A 15,578-nucleotide genomic window follows, 5' to 3' on the forward strand; every position below is an offset into this window, starting at 1 on the left:
TGCTGGGTTTAAGCAATTCAAGTACCTAGAAATACAAGCTTACCATTAAGAGTCAACCAAAAGTAATTAATGGCATTTCCTCGGTTTTCTAGAGACATTTTAAAATAGTAAGTGAAGGCGTATAAACAGTCCCCACTTTCCAACTTGGCTGCTAAATTCCTGACCTACTTAACTCTTCGCATCAAGCAAATTTACCTGTGTACCAACAGTCTCCTCTTTCAAAGTTTCTCATAAGTAAATTCATTTTTAAAGTATATATGTGTGTGTATATATATATATATACACATATATATAAAGACTATATGTGTATATATATATATATATATATAGAGAGAGAGAGAGAGAGAGAGAGAGTGTGTCTTTTTTTAGGGCCGCACCCACAGCACATGAAAGTTTCCAAGCTAGGGCTTGAATCAGAGCTGCAGCTGCTGGCCTACGCCTCAGCAACTTGGAATCCGAGCTGCATCTGCCACCTATACCACAGCTTACAGAAACGCCAAATCCTTAACCCACTGATCAAGGCCAGGGATCGAACCTGCATCCTCATGGACACTAGTCAGATTTGTAACCCACTGAGCCACAGTGGGAACTCCTAAAACGTATTTTTAAATGCTGTCTCTAAACAACCAATGAGCATTCGAATTTAAGTTGTTCATTGAATGATTCCTTGTTACACTTTGTCTTCCTCCAGCTAGGTTCAGATGCTTGGTTTTAGAAGTGGGTCCAGCAAACTATGGCCCAATGGCCCAGTCCAGCCCACTGCCTGTTTCTATAAAGTTTAAGAGAACACAGCCATGCCCATGAGTTTGCCTATCACAGTCATGTCCTCATTTTCATACTGTCTGTGGCTGTTTTTGCACTACCACGGCAGAACTGTACAGTTCCAACAGAAGTCAACAAAGCCTAAGACATTTCCTGCCTAGCCCTGAAAAAGTCTGCTAACTCCTGATCTAGAACAGTTCTGGAAGAGACGTTGTCTCAACAACAACAACAACAAAACCAGAAAATACAAATTACTATTTTACAAAGGACTCACCTCTCCAGAGGGTGCCTAGCTGGCTAAGAATGCAGAGAACTAAGGGAGGGAAGTCAGACGAGGGTCACATGAAGAAGACGAGGCAAGGACTAGAAGGAGGCCATGCTGGCAGGAGACCCAGAAGTCCTCCACAGAAGCCCTGCCACTGAAACCAAACAGGGCCTTTTTGTGTTCCCCCACCTCTCTGGTTTGTAGGAAATAGTCCTCGTTCAACCTCCTAGACCTTCCCTGAGTTCCAAAGGGCAGAGTCAAACAGTTGCTCATCAGGGAAGAGGGGAAATGCAGAACAAAGGGAGGAGCAGTCAAGAAACAACAGTGCCTATGGAATGGGACCTCCTGTAGAGCACTAGGAACTCTACGCAGTATTCTGTGATAACCTAGATGGGAAAAAGAATCTGAAAAAGGATGGATATATGTGTGCGTGTAACTGAATCACTTTAACAGCAGAAATTATCACAATATTGTAAATCAACTGTACTCTAATAAAACGTTGAAAAAAGAAACAAGCAACAGTGCAGCAAGGGGTCCTGGGTCCTCCTGAAGAAATATACAAAATACCAGGATCTTTGTGTTCTTCTGCAGAAATTAAGCCCCCTCCCACCCAGATGGTAGATGGGTGTTAAATTCAGAGCACTAGATTCCTGGATCAGCGGCCTGTTACCTCACTACCCATCAGAAAAAAAAAAGCCACACACCTGCAGCTTTCACCCCAAATTTTGCCTATAAAAACTCCTCCCTGAAAACCATCAAGGAGTTTGGGTTTATTGAGCATAAGCCACTTATTCTCCTTACTTGTCCCTACAATCATCCTTTCTCTGCTCTAGACTCTTATGTTTGGGGTTTTTTGGCCTCACCATGTGTCAAGCCCATGAACTTGCACTCATTAACACCAGGAAAGTGCCTGTGAGTTCTCCAAAACAGCAGACTCCTCCCCCTTTCCTAGCTTACTCTCTACTTAGTGTGATACAATAAACGCCCTTCAGTTTCTAGCCATCCCTGAGGAAGGGGCTGGTGAATATACACGACTGCAGCCATGTTTCTGATTTAAGCCTTTAATTTTTTTCACACCCAAGGAAGCCTGTATGGTGGACCCTTCCTGCCTCTAAGCCCCCTACCTGCACAGCGAGAAGAAGTGTTTACTTGCACAGCGAGAAGAAGTGTTTACTTTCACACCTAAGCTTTGGCAGAAGCCTTGTAATGGGACAGAGTGCGGGCAGAAGGATCAGAGGCACTGATCCACCTGGGCATCCAGTAATGGGTCAGCCAGTCGGCCCGGCCTGGGTAGTGGCGTTCAAAGATCTGACGGTAGTAATAGCCTTCCTTCGTTTTTGGAGTATTGAAGGGAAATTTCTGGGCTGCAGTTGCCATCATTGCATCATCAACCTGTAAGAGTACAGAAGCAGAATGGGTTTTTTTTTAATGGCATGGAAATACTTATATTTAATCTGGCTTCACACACACACACACACACACACACACACACACAAGATATGAAAAGGCATGACTGTAAATTGTGATTCTTTTGAATCACTTAGAAAATGCTAAAATACCCTAATATACAGAGCTGCAGAGATTTTTAAAGAATATTCAAATGCATTTTCTTCTAAGTGGTGGCTCGAGTGTTTGATTCATGTGTCTAATAATGTCTTGCACCCAGCAGTTGCCCAAAAATATATAAAATGAAGGTGCTGACTGATAAGTCTCCTCTCTATTCCAGATCCTATTTTATAATCCTTCATGATACCTATTCTTACAAAACTCTTATAAAAGTATTGTTTTAGAGAATCTCTCCTATAGACACAAAACATTAAAATACAAAATGAACAGCAATTACAAGTCTGTATCCAAACTGTCCTATTCTAGAATATACTTTTAAAGATATTATACCTGATGTTCAATATATTCCTGTAAAATCCTAAACCAGGAATTCTTAACTGAGGTTATTCCATCACTGAAGGCTTCTTTCGGTCGCCAGAGAATTTCTTTAGGTATCAGATTGGAGTCCTCAAATGTCTCTCTCAGGAGATGTTTTTCTATCCCGTTCTGATGTGAAAACAAAGGTGCATCAGTAAAAATTCTAAATAAAACCAGTATCAATCCAACAACATATCAAAAAAATTATACACCATGACCAGGTAGGGTTCATCCCAGGTTCACAAGGATGGCTCAACATAGGCAAATCAATCAACATCATACACCACATTAACAAAAAAAAAAGTCAAATCATATGATCATCTCGATAGACGCAGAAAAAGCATTTGACAAAGTCCAACATCCATTCATGATCAAGACCCTCGCCAAAGTGGGTACAGAGGGAACATTCCTGAATAGAATCAAAGCCATTTATGATGAACCCACAGCAAATATAATACTCAATGGGGAAAAACTGAAAGCCTTCTCACTCAAATCTGGAACAAGACAGGGATGCTCACTCTCACCACTGCTCTTCAACATAGTTTTGGAAGTCCTAGCCACAGCAATTAGACAAACAAAAGAAACAAAAGGCATCCATATAGGAAGAGAAGAGATCAAACTGTCACTGTATGCAGATGACATGATACTATATACAGAAAACCCTAAGGACTCAACCCCAAAACTCCTTGAACTGATTCATAAATTCAGCAAAGTAGCAGGATATAAGATTAACATTCAGAAGTCAGTTGCATTTCTGTATACCAGCAATGAAATATTAGAAAAGGAATACGAAAATATGATACGTTTTAAAATTGCACCTCACAAAATCAAATACCTCAGAATAAACCTGACTAAAGAGGTGTATTATATATGCCGTGTACTTATATGCCAAGAACTATAAAACTTTAATCAAAGAAATCAAAGAAGATGTAAAGAAATGGAAAGATATTCCATGTTCCTGAATTGGGGAAATCAATATTGTAAAAATGGCCATACTCCCAAAGCAATCTACAGATTCAATGCAATCCCTATCAAATTACCCATGACATTTTTCACAGAACTAGAACAAACAATCCAAACATTTATATGGAACAACAAAAGACCCAGAATCACCAAAGCAACCCTGAGAAACAAAAACCAAGCAGGAGGCATAACTCTCCCAGACTTCAAGAAATACTACAGGAGTTCCCGTCGTGGCGCAGTGGTTAACGAATCTGACTAGGAACCATGAGGTTGCAGGTTCGGTCCCTGCCCTTGCTCAGTGGATTAACGATCTGGCGTTGCCGTGAGCTGTGGTGTAGGTTGCAGACGCAGCTCAGATCCTGCGTTGCTGTGGCTCTGGCGTAGGCTGGTGGCTGCGGCTCCGACTGGACCCCTAGCCTGGGAACCTCTATATGCTGCGGGAGCGGCCCAAGAAATAGCAAAAAAAAAAAAAAAAAAAATACTACAAAGCCACAATCATCAAAACAGTGTGGTACTGGTATCAAAACAGACAGACAGACCAATGGAACAGAATAGAGAACCCAGAAATAAACCCTGACACCTATGGTCAATTAATCTTTGACAAGGGAGGCAAGAACATAAAATGGGAAAAAGAAAGTCTATTCAGCAAGCATTGCTGCGAAACCTGGACAGCTGCATGCAAAGCAATGAAACTAGCACACACCCTCACACCATGCACCAAAATAAACTCCAAATGGCTGAAAGACTTAAATATAAGACAAGACACCATCAAACTCCTAGGAGAAAACATAGGCAAAACACTCTCAGACATCAACATCATGAATATTTTCTCAGGTCAGTCTCCCAAAGCAATAGCAATTAGAGCAAAAATAAACCCATGGGACCTCATCAAACTGAAAAGCTTTTGCACAGCAAAGGAAACCCAAAAGAAAACAAAAAAACAACTTACAGAATGGGAGAAAATAGTTTCAAATGATGCAACCGACAAGGGCTTAATCTCTAGAATATATAAACAACTTATACAACCCAACAGCAAAAAAGCCAGTCAATCAATGCAAAAATGGGCAAAAGACCTGAATAGACATTTCTCCAAGGAAGATATACAGATGGCCAGCAAAGACATGAGAAAATGCTCAACATCGCTGATTATAAGAGAAATGCAAATCAAAACTACCACAAGATATCACCTCACACCAGTCAGAATGGCCATCATTAATAAATCCACAAATAACAAGTGCTGGAAGGGCTGTAGAGAAAAGGGAACCCTCCTGCACTGTTGGTGGGAATGTCAACTGGTACAGCCACTATGGAGAACAGTTTGGAGATACCTTAGAAATCTATACACAGAACTTCCATATGACCCCACAATCCCACTCTTGGGCATCTATCCGGACAAAACTCTACTTAAAAGAGACACATGCACCCGCATGTTCATTGCAGCACTATTCACAATAGCCAAGACACGGAAACAACCCAAATGTCCATCGACAGATGACTGGATTCGGAAGATGTGGTATATATATACACTATGGAATACTACTCAGCCATAAGAAAGAATGACATAATGCCATTTGCAGCAACATGGATGGAGCTAGAGAATCTCATTCTGAGTGAAATGAGCCAGAAAGACAAAGACAAATACCATATGATATCACTTATAACTGGAATCTAATATCCAGCACAAATGAACATCTCCTCAGAAAAGAAAACCATGGACTTGGAGAAGAGACTTGTGGCTGCCTGATGGGAGTGGGAGGGAGTGGGAGGGATCGGGAGCTTGGGCTTATCAGACACAACTTAGATTTACAAGGAGATCCTGCTGAATAGCATTGAGAACTTTGTCTAGATACTCATGTTGCAACAGAACAAAGCGTGGGGAAAAAAAAATGTAATTGTAATGTATACATGTGAGGATAACTTGATCCCCTTGCTGTACAGTGGGAAAATAAAATTAAAAAAAAAACAAAAAAAAACAGTATCGATGGATAGTTTTTATCTTGAGTTGATTCACCCACCTTGGGGATTCTCATCTCTGCTGGCAGAGACAAATAGTAGGAAGAAAACCGATGATCCAAGAAGGGGACTCTCAATTCAAGGCTGAAAAAGAAGAAAATCAAAATCAAAATGGCTATCTACCCAGGCTTTTATAAGGTTATATTTATAGTCCTAAATGCCCTACACTAATGCATGAATACAAAAACCTTCATTCAAAATAATATGTATTATATCATCTACAGAATGAAACTGTTGGAGAATACTTTTACTTTGTTTTCTATAAACAATTATATATCTCAAAAACTGGAAAAAGAATCATGAGTGACCTGACCATTAAGAATGTACTTTGTAGGATTTCCCATTGCAGCTCAGCAGTAACAAACCCAACTACTATCTGTGAGGATGCAGATTTGTTGATCCCTCGTCTCACTCAGTGGGTTAAGGATCCAGCATTGCCATGAGCTGTGGTATAGGTCACAGAGGTGGCTTGGATCTGGCACTGCTGTGGCTGTGGCATAAGGGTGCCAGCTGCAGCTCTGATTCAACCCCTAGCCTGGGAACTTCCATATGCTATACATGTAGTCCTAAAAAGAAAAACAAAGTACTTTCCATGGGGTGGGATAGAATTAGGAAGTTGGGATTAACATAAACACACTGTATATAAAATAGAGAAACAAAGACCTACGGTATAGCATAGGGAACTATACTCAGTATTTTGTAGTAACCTATAAGGGAAAAGAGTCTGAAAAAAAATATAATGTATAACTGAGTCGCTTTACTGTACACCTGAAACTAACTGTAAATCAAAAAAAAAAAAGCATATGGATTTTCTCATAAAAAACAACTCGTTTATGACATGCCACAGATTTACCTGGCAACGTTAATGCATGATTATAATTTTGGCTTAATATTCTGTTTCTCAACCATAGCTTCACTTTCTTCTACCCAGAATATATTCATCTTTCTTCCTGCACATTAATAAATAACTCTATTAAAATTTTTTGAAGAGATCAAATAGTATTTAAAATTTGGGGCTCATATATAAATATCTGAATAACTGTAATAGCTGTTACCCTGAAACTAACACAATATTGGAAATCGACTATACTTCAATTTAAAAAAAAAGAATACCTTGCCTAGACTTTTCTGACTCAAACGTCTTACTAGATGAGACCTATTAAAAGCTAATGCTAAACTATGGTTATTATCCTATCTGCTTGTCCTAAGCTGAGTAATCAAGATTCAAGAAGCAGATAATGTGGCCTTTGATGAAACAATGTGGAATACTGGTTCATATTGAATTTAAGTTACTAATCAGCTAGTAGTAAAAATGTTTGAATTCAGTTCATTCTCCAAGCTCATACTTGATTATTTTCTAATCTAAGTGTGATTTGGTAGTAGCAACTAAAAGAGTTGATGTTGGTTGTTGATCATGTACAATAAGAGTTCTCATTTCTCCAAAATGACCAGCTTTTTTTTAAAAAAAAAAAAAAAGGGAAAAGTTCATCCAACCAGAAATGATACCGAAGAAACCTGTCTTATCATCTAATCAAACCTTTTGCATCTTCACTGTCTGGTCATCAAACAGGCATGGCAGGTCGTCAACACTTGCTGCAGTAAGTATATAATCTTTGTTTCTCTTAAGACCTGAGGAGAGCTCCAAGTACCTTCCCTCTTAGTTGCCCAGAAACAAGGAGAATGTTGTGCTTTAAAGACAGAAACTCCACCTAAAACAATGTCCACGCCTCCTCTCACCATTACAACAGCACTCCAATTTAGCCTTATCCCTTTGCACTAAGAGACAAGCTTCAGTTTCTCTATAAAAGTCATACTTTACAAGATATAGCCAACTGGAAAGAAAAAAAAAAAAAAACGACCATCAAGTCTTTTTTTTTTTGAGGCTATTTTTACAATTGCTTCCTAAAATATCGAGTTACCCATGGGCAGCAGTAGTTCGATCTGCACGGAGAACATCAAACAAATAGAGTTCCTTCAGAAGCCTCTCGCTCTCCTCCTCGGCTTTCTCAGGCGAAGGAGCCTATTTTACAAAGAGCTGAAGTTACAAATACACTCACAAGCTTTGGCTTTGGCACACGTAAACAGTTTTTATGGGACTCTCACACATGGCTCCAACTCCAAACGTAGTAAGACACAAAGCCAGACAAAGTTTAGGAAACAGAGTAAATGTTTTATTAAACATTCTTCCCTTCACACCAAGACTGCTAGTGCTAGAACAAATACAATGGACATACCAGGAGTTCCCATTGTGGGTCAGCATAATGAACCTGACTGGGATCCATGAGGACATGGGTTCAATCCCTGGCCTTGCTCAGTGGGTTAAGGATCTGGCATTGCCGTGAGCTGTGGTATAGGTGACAGATGTGGCTCAGATCCCGTGTTGCTGTGGCTGTGGCTGGCAGCTGCAGCTCCTATTGTGATTCGACCCCTAGCCTGGTTACTAGAACTTCCATATGCCAAGGGAGTGGCCCTAAAAGACACACCATGCAACAACCGTAAGACCACAGGGGACTAAGAAGTAACAGAAACATGACTCTTATACTTAACTAGCTTTAACAAATGGAGACTATCTGACACCATTAAGACTTCTTTCTCCCCCAAAGAAATACAGGTACTATCAGTTTTCCTCCTTAAGTCTCATAAGATACTCAAATGTGCCACTGCTATACCAAAAGATAGACCAAAGAAAATAGTCAAACAATTCATACTTTTCTTACCCTGGCACCAATATCCTGCCATTGAGGAATCTTACCTTGTGAAAATATATGTAACCCTGCGTAAGTTCATCTGAACCTTCTCCAGAGAAGATCACCACACTGTCCGTGTTCTTCCGAATGTACTTGGAAATCAGGTACATACCTTAAAAAAGAGAAATTATTGTTCATGTGAAAATAACCCTCTACCAAAAATGTCTTTTATTTTCCAGAAAAGACTGCAAGCTTTGCTACTAAGTTAGACCAGATCTGTATTAATACAAAGCAGTTTTCAATATAATGACCGTGTATCTACCAGCCATTTATATGTACATAATCCAAAAGTTGTACTACTGGGATAAAATAGCCCCAAACCCTTCCCCAGCTTTATATATAGGTTTTATTTATTCTTTTATAATATTATATAATAATAATAATTAGATCACTTGCTTTGGAGTATGTTTCTGATCTCAGTATGTATCCACAGGTAAAACTAGCATTGCTTACTAGGCAATAATTATTACTGATTGATAAATCATATGATGGGGTATCTACCAAAAAATATCTAAAATGAGCATTCCTTACACAAAATTAGTTACAACATATACCTATTTCCTTATATAGCACAAGAAACTTTTGAACAGAGAATTGGGGGAAAGGAGGCACAGAAAATATGTACCTGCCCTTTAAAGAAATACAGCGATACCATAAATGTAGAAGTTAATCTACGTGTGTATTTTTCCTCTTACTCCACAAAGAATTCATGAAATTCTTCAATGGTCTTACCTTCAACAACTGCTGACACGGGATTTTATTTATGTTCATTCTTGAGTTTTATTTTTTATAATGATTACCTGAAACACTATTTTTTAAACCTTACCTTTGTCAGTATTAAAAATCTTTTTGAAATCATAAAATGCATTACCTACTGAAGCACGAACTGTTGTAATATCGTACGTTTCCAGGGAGAATATGACTTCATCCAGGACCTGAATGCCTTCCTCAGAGTTAAAGAGGACTTCATGGTGTTCACTCCCAATATGATCTGCCACCTGATTATATAAAGACATATCCACACACTTGTTATTTAAAAAACTAATCTTGAAAATGAAACAGGACAGTAGTTCACAATGTATCATGAATTACAATGATGGGAAACAAACAGGACTAAGGGGAAATGATTGCGTTTTTTTGTGAAATATCCCTTCACAATAAGGGGAAATGATTCTCCAGGCTGCTGTGGGCAAGCCCCCCCTAGTCAGGCTCCCTTGCCTGCCCTCCAACAACCTCCACGTCTCCCATCAGCTCTTCCCACTCCAAGCTGTCACCCTAGCAAACATGCTCTCCACTCCCCGCCCCCACACTGATGTTACCGCTTTTTGGCCTTCCTGCAAAGCCTAGTTTTATATTGGGATGTTATTCCTAAGTTACATGGCCCCTCCCCTCTTTCTATTTTCTTCGGCTATTGTGGATTCATTCAGTGTTCATCAACTGGCTTTGGGATCGCCCTTTCCCTCTCTCTTATCCATTCTATGTGTGTGTCAAAAGTGGCAACAAGGTATCCTGCACACTAAATGTGTACAAGATCCCCTGCACACTAAATGTGTACAAGATCCCCTCTGCCCACAGTCCTAAACACAGTACTTTATTAAAAAATGCAAACTAACGAGAATAGTTAATATTCGCTAAGTACTTAATGCATGCTAGTTTCTATCTTAGGTACTTGAAATTATGAAATCTTCATCTCAAAACTATCTCATAGTAGATCTACTACTCCTGTTACACAAGGAATTGAGTGGTAAAGTCAGGATTTGAAACCAGCACCCAGGCTCCAAAGCCTTCAGCCTTAACCACTCTCAAAAGGGCAGAATTACCATCACAGGGCTTTTATGAGAACTGCATGGGCCATGGTAAATAAAAGTATCTAGCATACAGTGTACAAGAGTTGACATTCAACAGGCATTTCATTCCACTTTCATATATTTAATTTAAAACAATTACCTAAGTCAATACAGCAAAGTATAGAATCATCCATTGTTAACAAGCCTGTCTTAATCACATAACAGGCAGAGACAGTGTCTTACCTTTCTAGCGGCTAGTAAATCTGGACTATCTTCCATGCCAATTGCAAATGTCTGCAGAGGGTACTGTACTTGAGCCTCTTTTAGCTGCTTCAATAGGGTGGCAGCAACCAAACTGGAATCCAAGCCGCCTGCAAGCAGCACAGGAAGAATAGAGATTATGCGCCTTACAGAAGAGGGGGAGAGATACACATTATGTTCTGATAAAGCACTGAGATTAGAGTTTTACCATTTAAAATCCCCAAGTTTTGGAAATTGAAAGTCAACTTGAATGAGAAAAATCTAGCATTTAACCTGTGGTAATGGTAACAGTATTTGAATTGGTTAAAAATCACTACACACATTGTAAGACTCAGAATATTCTGAAGAATGTTTACAAGCTCATTCATACTAATATAATTACAATTTTACATTGCTATATTATTATGAATATTAAAAGCAATTTACAGAAAACTTTTTCATTCTATAATGGAGGAAATGTTAAATCACACAGTATTTTTTTCACTGTCAAAACTTCCAGGATAGCTATAAATCACTTAGCTGAAATGAATATGCCCTACACAAAATTAGGTTTTTAACTGACCACACCTGATAAAAGGCAGCCAATCCTTCTGTCTGTCATCAAACGTTTCTTAATGGCATTGTCAAAAAGGATCCGGAGGTTGCTCTTCACAGCTTCTATCTCAAAACCTATTAACACATAAAGTAAGTGAAACAGCTGCAGAAAAGCCTGGGCTGAATTATTTATGGTAACACATACTAGATCATCTATAAATATCATGGCATATGCTCAGCGGTAGAGTTGGCCACATCCCAATGTGTCACCTCCAAATTAAAAAGGAAAGAATTTCCAAACTTAAATTGTCCCAATGATGTGAGAGTAAAGTTTTGCTCTGGGGGAGAGAAAAGGGGAACAGGTGGGTGGGTGTTTCCCTTCTCACCTGGGAAGAGTTTTTCCACGCTGTCATACAGGGTGTGCAGAGGCTCATCTCGACAGTGATGATATTTTACTATTTCCACTGAGGCAACTTTGCCATTTGGCTTTAAATCCAAAACTTCATAGTGTCCTGGGAGAAAAGGCTCCACTTTTAAAAAAGGAGTCATGGAGTGCTTCAAGTTAACGAGACCTACAAATTCACAAAGATAAAAACTCAAATTAGGATAATACTTCATAGTAACTTGTACAATTAGTTAATACTCTCTAAATTCCTATTTATTTTTCCTTTTTAATCCAAGTACATGTCCCATATGTAAGAAAAACAGGAAGGGCGTTCCCTTCATGGTTCAACAGTGAAAGATCCCGTCTAGGATATATGACAATGCAGGTTCAATCCCCGGCCTCACTCATTGGGTTAAGGATCTGGCGTTGCCATCAGCTGTGGTGTAGGTCACAGATGTGGCTCGGATCCTGCGTTGCTGTGGTGTAGGCCAGCAGCTGCAGCTCCAATTCAACACCTAGCCTGGGAACCTCCAATGCTGTGGCCCTAAAAAGCAAAAAAAAAAAAAAAAGGCGGGGGGAAACTTTAATCCCCCAAACCCTACCATCTACCTCTAGAAAGATAATAGTGGTGCACAGATGCATGGCAAAATTACACTATTTCAAGGCAATAGGAAAATCTCTACTGTTCACATTCTTTTCCCTAGCTGGAATTTCTGATCAAGAAAATGTTTTCCTTAATAAAGTAAATATTAAAGAAAGAAAAGCAAGATACATGTATTAAGCAAAAAAGACAGACTTGAAACTTAATTTATGATATCCTGGTAGTCACTTGTCATCACTGTGGTATTTTATGAAAACAGTCATGATTCCCAGTCCTTTAACAAACAAAAGGATCCACTATTAGGTACTTCAAAGTCTTGTATTGAGAAATCAGACATTTGTCCATTAACTAGTTATTAGTCACTGTGTTTGAGTTAAACAGTATAATTTAAATTCTTTAATAGGCTTTCTCAGGAAGTAAGCAACTCAGTATCACCATAACCACTGGTAAAAACAAAAAAAAAAATAGTTTTACTATAAATAGTAACAGCTCGGGAGTTCCTGTCGTGGCGCAGTGGTTAACAAACCCGACTAGGAACCATGAGGTTGCGGGTTCGATCCCTGGCCTTGCTTAGTGGGTTAAGGATCCGGTGTTGCCATGAGCTGTGATGTAGGTCGCAGACACGGCTTGGATCCCATGTTGCTGTGGCTCTGGCGTAGGCCGATGGCTACAGCTCCAATTGGACCCCTAGCCTGGGAACCTCCATATGCCGTGGGAGCGGCCCTAGAAAAGGCAAAAAGACAAAAAAAAAAAAATAGTAGCAGCTCATCTACACAGATTATTTATAATTTAAGTTTGTTAACCCAGAAAGCTACTGTGTAGTGTTGCCTTCAAAGAGCAGACGAGACCCAGATCCTATCACTAGCTGGCAGACTTCAAGTGAGGCACACAGCCCTTGCAGTGGATAAGGAACAATTACAAGGTTTTCAGCAGGGAGTATCATCATCAAAGGAGTTTCTGATAGCCAATTTTAAAAGCATTAAGGAAAACTGGAGTTCCCATTGTGGCTCAGCACCAACAACCCAACTAGTATTCATGAGGATGCAGGTTCGATCCCTGGCCTCACTCAGTGGGTTAAGGATCCAATGTTGTAGGCCAAAGACACAGTTCAGATCCTATGTTGCTGTGGCTGTGGTGCAGGTAGGCAGCTGCAACTCTGAACTGACCCCTAGCCTGGGAACTTCCATATGCCACCAGTGTGGCCCTAAAAGGCAAAAAAAAAAAAAGGAAGAAGGAAAACTGTTACAGTATTCTTGATGAGATCATGTTTCATGTTGTTTAGCAAAGGACAGTGTTGAGAAGGATGTAAAAAATAAGTCAAGAGGAGTTCCCGTCGTGCCGTAGTGGTTAACGAATCTGACTAGGAACCATGAGGTTGCGGGTTCGGTCCCTGCCCTTGCTCAGTGGGTTGACAATCCGGCGTTGCCGTGAGCTGTGGTGTAGGTTGCAGACGCGGCTCGGATCCTGCGTTGCTGTGGCTCTGGCGTAGGCCGGTGGCTGCAGCTCCGATTAGACCCCTAGCCTGGGAACCTCCACATGCCGCGGAAGCGGCCCAGGGAAATAGCAAAAAGACAAAGAAAAAATAAATAAGTCAAGAAATTTCAGAGGGTAAACTAGATGTGAGACTATAATTCCTTATCAAGATATCAGAGACCCAGTGGAAATGAGGAGTCTGCTTTTCCCTTGAGTTCTCTTTGATGGGCTTCCATAATAGTACTTTAGGTAAATAATATATATATTATTACCTAATATATATAATATATATAATATTATGATATAATATTATATAATAATATATATATCCTTGTTCTCTGCATATGATCACACTAAATGAGAAAGGATTTAAGAAATGAGGCAAAAAGGCAGACAGGCTGGTAGACCAGATTTTAGGATGTTATTCTATCAAGCTATAAGATAAAAGATGAATGTCTTCCTCAACTTTATTATCAAAAAATGCTAAATATGATTTACAAGTTATTTTCTTCCATTCTCTGGGTTGTCTTTTCACTATCTTGATGGTGTCCCCCTTGAAGGGCAAAAATGTTCAATTTTGATCAAGTCCAATTTATCTATTTTTCTTTTTTTGCTTGTGCTTTGTGGGTCATTATCTAAGGAATCTTTGCAAAATCCAAGGTCATGAAGATATAGCTCTATTTTTCTAAGAGTTTTATAATTTTAATGTTTACATTTAGGAATTTGGCTCACTTTAAGTTTTAACTATGGTTGTGAGGTAAAGGTTCAAGCTCATTTTTTTGCATGTATATGTCCAGTTGTCTCATTTGTTGAGAAGACTATTCTTTGCCCACTGAATGGTTTTGGTACCCTTGTTGAAAATCAGCTGACTACAGATGTAGGGGTTCACTTTCAGCCTCCAATTCCATTCCACTGGTCTACATGTCTATCCTTCTGCCAGTACCATACTGATTAGTCTTGTTTTGCAGTATGTTTTGAAGTCAGAAAGTGAGAGTCCTCCTACTTTTTTTTTTTTTTTTTCCTTCAAGGTTGTTTTGGCTATTCTGGGTCCTTTGCACTCTGTATGAATTTCAGAGTCAGCTTCTCAGTTTCTAAAAAGAAGTCACCTGGGATTCTGCCAGAGATCATGTTGAATCTGTAAATGAGCTTGAGCAGTCTGTGCCAACTTAAAAATATTAAGTCTTTAATCCATGATCATGGGATGCTTCTTTCTTTTAGACCTTCTTTAAAGCTTCTTCATATTTTTTTTTCATTTCTTTCAACATTATTTTATCGTTTTTCAGCATACAGTTTTGCATTTCTTTTGTTATATTTATTCCCAAATATTTGCTTCTTTTTGATGCTTTTTGTAAACACAAGTAAACCATGCGACCTTGCAAGTCCACTCCTAGGTATGTGTGTGTACGTGTGTGTGAATGTGTATGTATGTAGAGAAATGAAAATACACAAAAACTTATAAATATGTAGAGTAGCATTATTCATAAGAGCCAACTGTTCATCAATTGACAAAAAGATAAATAGCAGATAAACAGAATGTGGATATATCCATGTAATGGAATATCTTTTAACCATAAAAAGTAAACAAACATGTTAGGACACAGATAAACCTTGCAAGTATTATGCCCAGTGAAAGAAGCCAGTAACAAAAGACCACATATGATAGGATTCCATTCATAAATAATGCCCAAAATAGGGAAATCACACAGACTGAAAGCAAATTGGTGGTTGGCTGGGACTGAGATGGGGGAGGGGAGGGTTAGACAGGAAGTTTAATGGTTGATGGCTATGGAGGGATGGGGAGTGACACTCAAAGAGTAAAAGGTTTCTTTTTTAGATAAGAATAATTCTAAAATTGATTGAAGGT

General features: G+C 39.2%; 1 protein-coding gene across 2 annotated transcripts in view; it reads right to left on the reverse strand.

Moving 5' to 3' along the window:
• Window positions 1-2,072: 2,072 nt before the first annotated feature.
• The window catches only part of ASNS (asparagine synthetase (glutamine-hydrolyzing)), a 180,348-nt gene continuing 166,842 nt past the window's right edge, over window positions 2,073-15,578 (reverse strand). For both annotated transcript variants that reach the window (XM_047751762.1, XM_047751761.1), the window contains 9 exons: window positions 11,642-11,827; window positions 11,289-11,390; window positions 10,704-10,831; window positions 9,545-9,671; window positions 8,679-8,785; window positions 7,846-7,946; window positions 5,929-6,010; window positions 2,924-3,079; window positions 2,073-2,419 (listed from right to left, as the gene is read on the reverse strand). In XM_047751762.1, the coding sequence (XP_047607718.1) occupies window positions 2,210-2,419; window positions 2,924-3,079; window positions 5,929-6,010; window positions 7,846-7,946; window positions 8,679-8,785; window positions 9,545-9,671; window positions 10,704-10,831; window positions 11,289-11,390; window positions 11,642-11,827 (1,199 nt within the window). In that variant the 3' untranslated portion in view covers window positions 2,073-2,209. The remainder of the gene's footprint in view (window positions 2,420-2,923; window positions 3,080-5,928; window positions 6,011-7,845; window positions 7,947-8,678; window positions 8,786-9,544; window positions 9,672-10,703; window positions 10,832-11,288; window positions 11,391-11,641; window positions 11,828-15,578) is intronic.

This window comes from Phacochoerus africanus, chromosome 11 (genome assembly GCF_016906955.1).
Source record: "Phacochoerus africanus isolate WHEZ1 chromosome 11, ROS_Pafr_v1, whole genome shotgun sequence".
NCBI lineage: Eukaryota > Metazoa > Chordata > Mammalia > Artiodactyla > Suidae > Phacochoerus > Phacochoerus africanus.